The 6,027-nt window shown below is 40.6% G+C and overlaps 1 protein-coding gene across 1 annotated transcript; it reads right to left on the bottom strand.

The window, feature by feature from the left end:
* Nucleotides 1-1,084: 1,084 nt before the first annotated feature.
* Nucleotides 1,085-1,588, bottom strand: LOC128070892 (heat shock transcription factor, Y-linked-like; the record flags this gene model as incomplete). Its single annotated transcript, XM_052663963.1, has 1 exon — nucleotides 1,085-1,588. A coding segment is annotated over exon 1 (504 nt), but the record flags the coding sequence as incomplete, so codon positions are not given.
* Between the last annotated feature and the right edge of the window lie 4,439 nt (nucleotides 1,589-6,027).

Genomic DNA, 6,027 nt, shown 5'->3' with positions numbered 1-6,027 from the left:
AGCCCTCCCCCCACCCCCTCACCCCGTACAATCGCCTGCTGGAGGCGTGGTCAGGCTGAATCTGAATCTCAAGGGTCTTGGGTCAAGATTGCTCAGCTCACCAAACGCGAAGAGAAAACAGATGCACAGGGCTGAGAACGGCCTCCGAGTCTACCAGGGGAGTCCAGTGATGGTGTCCAGCACTCACAGCCCTCAGGGATGACCTCCCTTAAGCAAGGTCTTTGCTTAAGGAACTTGACCATACAGTGGATCTTGACGTCCCTCCTCTTGGAATTACATTTCAATCAAGGCAGGGCAACCTGCCCCTGTTTTTGCACTGTCTGTTGTGAGCTGAGAATGAGCTTTACTTTTTCTTCTTCTTCTTCTTCTTTTTTTTTTTTTATTTTATAGCTTTGCACTTTTAATGGCTGAGGAAAACCAAAAAGAATTTTATTTTCTGACATGAGAATTGTGTGAAATTCCGTTTTCAGAGTCCTTAAAGTTGGAACAGGGACTTGCCAGCTTCTTTGGTTATTCTCTATGCCTGAAAACTTAATTAATGCCAATGATGATATTCACAAAGCCTAAAATATTTCTTTTTTGACCCTTTACAGAGTCTTTTTTAAAGGCCCTGTTCTGCTGGAAGTCTCCTAGTAGTCATATGGGAAAATAAAGTTTTGGTTTTGTTACATTTTCTTCTCTATTATATTCATTTTTCATTCTTTACTAATTTAATTCCTTCATATCTCTATGTTTCCTTTAATGGAAGCAATGAAATAACATCAAATAAAATACCTCTGTTGGTAGTTTTAACAGGTAACATGTTAGAACGTATATGCTCAACTAAAAATACGTTGTATATATACCGTAAATACCACTTTAAGTAGCTTCAGAACTTGTATCTGGTTTCACGTTACTAGGAAGGTTTGTTAAACATCCAATATTCTAACCTCCAGCTGTTCTCAACTTCAAAAAGAAAACGTTTTCAATACTTTGTTACCTCAAGTTTCAACTCCGTTTTAGCTACATATATGAACATGCATTCTAGGTCCCATGATTTAATCTGATATATTGCCGATAAGTGAAAATTTTGGAATACCTTACTCAAAAGAGAGATGTTGTTTTCTTCTTCCAGAAAGACAGGTAGTGAAGCCGATCTTTGAACGGTTTGTCGGTTTTTATTAAATCCATAAAGATTAAGCTGTTGAATTAAACTTTTCATGCTCTTGGTTTCAAATATTCTGAAAGGCTCCTTTCTTTCCAAGACTTCTTTCCTAAAGAGTTCTTCACTGATCACTCTACATGTGCCTGTCTCATCCCACCAAATAGATTCAAACTGATCACTTTCAACTATATTCCAAAGCTTTTGTGGAAATGTGAGTGAAAGAAAATCATTCACATCATCTGTTTCAGAGACAGAATATGTGTAGTGTGGCCTTTTGCTCACAAGATCCTCAGACAAAGCCTGAAAAGCATATTCTTCAATCATAGATCTCAAAACTGAGTCCGCAGGTGTATAATCATACCAATAAGATCTAATGGAGGTTTCTGAACCAGTGGATTCATCTTTAGGAGGTCCATCTTCAATTTCTGAAGAAATATGTGCCATCTCAGGGAAATCTTTCTTCAGATAATTTTCTCATTTGTCTGCTTTTACACAATGCAACTTCAAATGATGTTTGGCTGGCCTACAGAGAGAAACTCTCTGGACAATCACAGAGGTCCTCCCGGTCAAAAAGCTGTGACATCACAAAATCACTGGTCTCCTAGCAATTGAAGAGTAATGTTCAACCAAGTGTTTACTTCAGCATCAACTTCAAATACAGACTGCTGACAGAAATAGTAACCAAAACCATGAAGCATGCAAAATCTCATTACTCAAGTTGTTGGCTTTTTTTTGGTTCCTGTGTTTGGGATGGCCTTTCTCTTTCTGGCAGTTTGTGGTTCCTCTTTATTGTGGAGGTTCCTCCCTGTGGCTGGGGTTGGACGAGTGGCTTGTCAGGTTTCCTGGTTAGGGAAGCTTGTGTCAGTGTTCCGGTGGGTGGAGCTGCATCTCTTCTCTCTAGAGGGCAATGAAGTGTCCAGTAGTGAGGTTTGAGATGTCTATGGGTTTGCTGTTTGGGCAACCTGTATATTGAAGCTCCGGGCTCTGTTCCTGTGTTGTTGGAGAATTTGCATGGTATGTCTTCCTCTGGAACTTGTTGGCTCTTGATGGTGTTTGGTTTCAATGTAGGTATGGAGCTTTTTGGATGATTTCTTTTTTTTTAAAAATAAATTTATTTATTTTAATTGTAGGTTAATTACTTTACATTATTGTATTGATTTTGCCATACACTAACATATATCTGCCACAGGTATACACATGTTCCCTTTCCTGAACCCCTTCCCTTCTCCCAACCCGTACCATCCTTCTGGGTCATCCCAGTGCACCAGCCCCAAGCATCCAGTATCATGCATTGAACCTGGGCTGGGGACTCATTTCATATATGATATTATACATGTTTCAATGCCATTATCCCAAATCATCCCACCCTCGCCCTCTCTCACAGAGTCCAAAAGACTGTTCTATACATCTGTGTCTATTTTGCTATCTCACGTACAGGGTTATCGAAAACTCACATCAATAAATCTACTTTATTTCTGAAATAAAAGTGATGTATCATCCTTCTATACACACATTCTTAACATTCAGTCCTGTTACCCTAGCAGACTTGGTCTACTTGCTTCTGTGCAAAAAAATTTATGAATTGACTGTGGGTTTCAGTTGGCGGAGGGTGGGGGGGGGGGCGGCGGGAAAGTGCTTATTGTAGGACCAAGCAAGGTGTCTTAGCAGCTGGTGCTTCAAAGACGCAAATCCCCAAACACTGTCAGGGGAAATATTTTAATGGCTGAGTGAGGGTGGAACATGGGGTCTGTGATCAATATTGGGACATTCTACTAGTGGCCTATTACTGAGGATATTGGGAGTCCACATCATTGACCGTCTAGTTCCAACTATGCACTTAAATTTCAGCCTGGTTTGGGCTTTAGCATCTCTAAAATTGTTCACAGGAGATTGCTCAGAATGTCATCGATGGTCCTTGCTGCTGCTGCTAATTCGCTTCAGTCGTGTCCGACTCTGTGCGACCCCAAAGATGGCAGCCCACCAGGCTCCCCCATCCCTGGGATTCTCCAGGCAGAACACTGGAGTGGGTTGCCATTTCCTTCTCCATGCTGGCCCTTGAGGAGCGACTAAAGACCGTTGAGGTTGACTGGTGGCTAAATCATTATTATTGTCTATCGCTTGATTACTTTCCTTAGTTTCTGTCTTTTCTAGCTTCTCCGATTAAAATTACTGTTGAACATGAGGACGTCTACAGTCTCCTACCTCTCTCTCTCGATGTCCATGCTTTTCAGTCTTAAGAAGGGACTGCTTAGTACAATAAAGGAAAACAAGTCTCGGACTTAGAGCTCGATCATAAATATGACACAAAATCTCAGTGCAGGTTCAGTTTCTTTTTCAGGTTTCCCAGCTCTTGGAGTGAGTGAGTCAGCAACAACTTTGGCTCTTTCCTGTTGAGATGGAGCATGGAGTTGGAAATAATTCTAAAATCTAAGCTTGCTATCAATAGTTTATGATATGAAAACATCTCTCTATTTTATATATTATTTATATATATTTCTGTATCAGTATTTTGTCAGGAAACTGGACAAACATTTGAAAATGGGTATATATTTATGAAACGGAGAGAGGTGAGTGATATAAAAGAGTCCTCGTATTTTACATGCGGCCAAGAAAACATATTTGGAAGTATTTCAACTTACATAATATTCAACAATCGAGTAGAATTTGAATCATTCTACATTTGGGTTTTATTTTTTTCCCATTTCTATTACACCTAACATGAATTAAAAGCCATTGCACTTTTTTCATACACACACTCATGCATAGACAGGTGTATGTATGTATAGATGTCAAAATATAATTTTAGGCAACTTTATGTAGGTGACCACACTCACTGCTAGCTCCCAAGATCGTAATAAACTGTTTGGGAAGCCCTACATTACTTAGTATCTTTCTGGCTGAAACATTCGTATCTTGTTGCTGAAAAGCTCTCCTTTCATCTAGCTCATTTTCCACTCTTCTTTCTGTAATAAGAGTTAGGGCTCATACTTATGAGGGCACCTTGAACCCAGAAAATTGCAACTCAAGCTTACTTAGTGATATTGTTCAAAAAATGCTGTTGTTTTCCTCACGTTGGACACAATTTTATTTGATTTATTTCTAATATAAATTTGTTTATTTTAAGAGTAGTCTAATTGCTTTACAATATTGTATTGGTTTTGCCATACATTAACGTGGATCTGCCACAGGTATACACGTGTCCCCTATCCTGAAAACCCCTGCTACCTCCCTCCTCAAACCATTCCTCATGGTTATCCCAGTGCACCAGCCCCGAGGATCCTGTATCACGCATCGAACTGGCCTGGCGATTCGTTTGACAAACAATATTATACATGTTTCAATGCCATTATCCCAAATCGTCCCACCCTCGCCCTCTCTCACAGAGTCCAAAAGACTGTCCTATACATCTGTGTCTATTTTGCTATCTCACGTACAGGTTTATCATGACCATCTTTCTAAATTCCACATATATGCGCTAGTTTACTCTATTGGTATTTTTCTTTCTGGCTAACTTCACTCTGTATAATAGGCTTCAGTTTCATCCACCTCACTAGAACTGATTGAAATGTATTCTTTTTAGTGGCTGAGTAATACTCCATTGTGTATATGTACCACAGCTTTCTTATCCATTAGTCTGCTGATGGACATCTAGGTTGCATCCATGCCCTGGCTATTAGAAATAGTGCTGTGATGAACATTGGGGTACACGTGTCTCTTTCAATTCTGGTTTCCTTGGTGTGTATGGCCAGCAGTGGGATTGCTGGGTCGTATGACAGTTCTATTTACAGTTTGTTTGTTTGTTTGTTTAAGGAATCTCCACAGTGTTCTCCACAGTGGCTGTACTAGTTTGCAATTCCACTAACAGTATAAGAGCGTTCCCTTTTCTCCACACCCTCCCCAGCGTTTATTGCTTGCAGACTTTTGGATAGCAGTCATTCTGACTGGCGTGAAATGGTACCTCATTATCGTTTTGATTAGCATTTTTCTGATACTGAGTGATGTTGAGAATCTTTTCATGTGTTTGTTAGCCATCTGTATGTCGTCTTTGGAGAAATCTTTGTTTACTCCTGTCGCCTATTTTATCATGGGGTCATTTATTTTCCTGGAATTGAGGTTCAGGAGTTGTTTGTATATTTTTGAGATAAATTCTTTGTCAGTTGCTTCAGTTCAGTTCAGTTCAGTTCAGCTCAGTTCAGTCGTGTGTGACTTTTTTGAAACCCCATAAATTGCAGCACACCAGGACTCCCTGACCATCACCAACTCCCGGAGCTCACGCAAACTCACGTCCATCGAGTCAGTGATGCCATCCAGCCATCTCATCCTCTGTCGTCCCCTTCTCCTGCCTCCAATCCCTCCAAGCTTCAGAGTTTCCCAGTGAGTCAACTCTTCATATGAGGTGACCAAAGTACTGGAGTTTCAGCTTTAGCCTCATTTCTTCCACAGAACACCCAGGAATGATCTTCTTTAGATTGGACTGGCTGGACCTCCTTGCAGTCCAAGGGACTCTCAAGAGTCTTTTCCAACACTACAGTTCAAAAGCATCAATTCTGCAGTGCTCAGCTCTCTTCATAGTGCAACTCTCATATCCTAACAAGACTATTGGAAAAACCATAGTCTTGACTAGATGGAACTTTGTTGGCACAATAACGTCTCTGCTTTTGAATATGCGATCTAGGATGGTCATAACTTTCCTGTCATAGGGCAAGCGTCTTTTACAATTTCATGGCTGCAGTCACCACCTGCAGTGATTTTGGAGCCCCCCAAAATAAAATCTGACACTGTTTCCACTGTTTCCCCATCTATTTCCCATGAAGCCATGCGACCAGATGCCATGATCTTAGTTTTCTGAATTTTGAGCTTTCAGCCAACATTCTCACTCTCCT

The sequence above is a fragment of the Budorcas taxicolor genome, chromosome Y (genome assembly GCF_023091745.1).
Source record: "Budorcas taxicolor isolate Tak-1 chromosome Y, Takin1.1, whole genome shotgun sequence".
Classification (NCBI taxonomy): domain Eukaryota; kingdom Metazoa; phylum Chordata; class Mammalia; order Artiodactyla; family Bovidae; genus Budorcas; species Budorcas taxicolor.
This window is presented reverse-complemented; position numbering and strand designations above follow the sequence as displayed.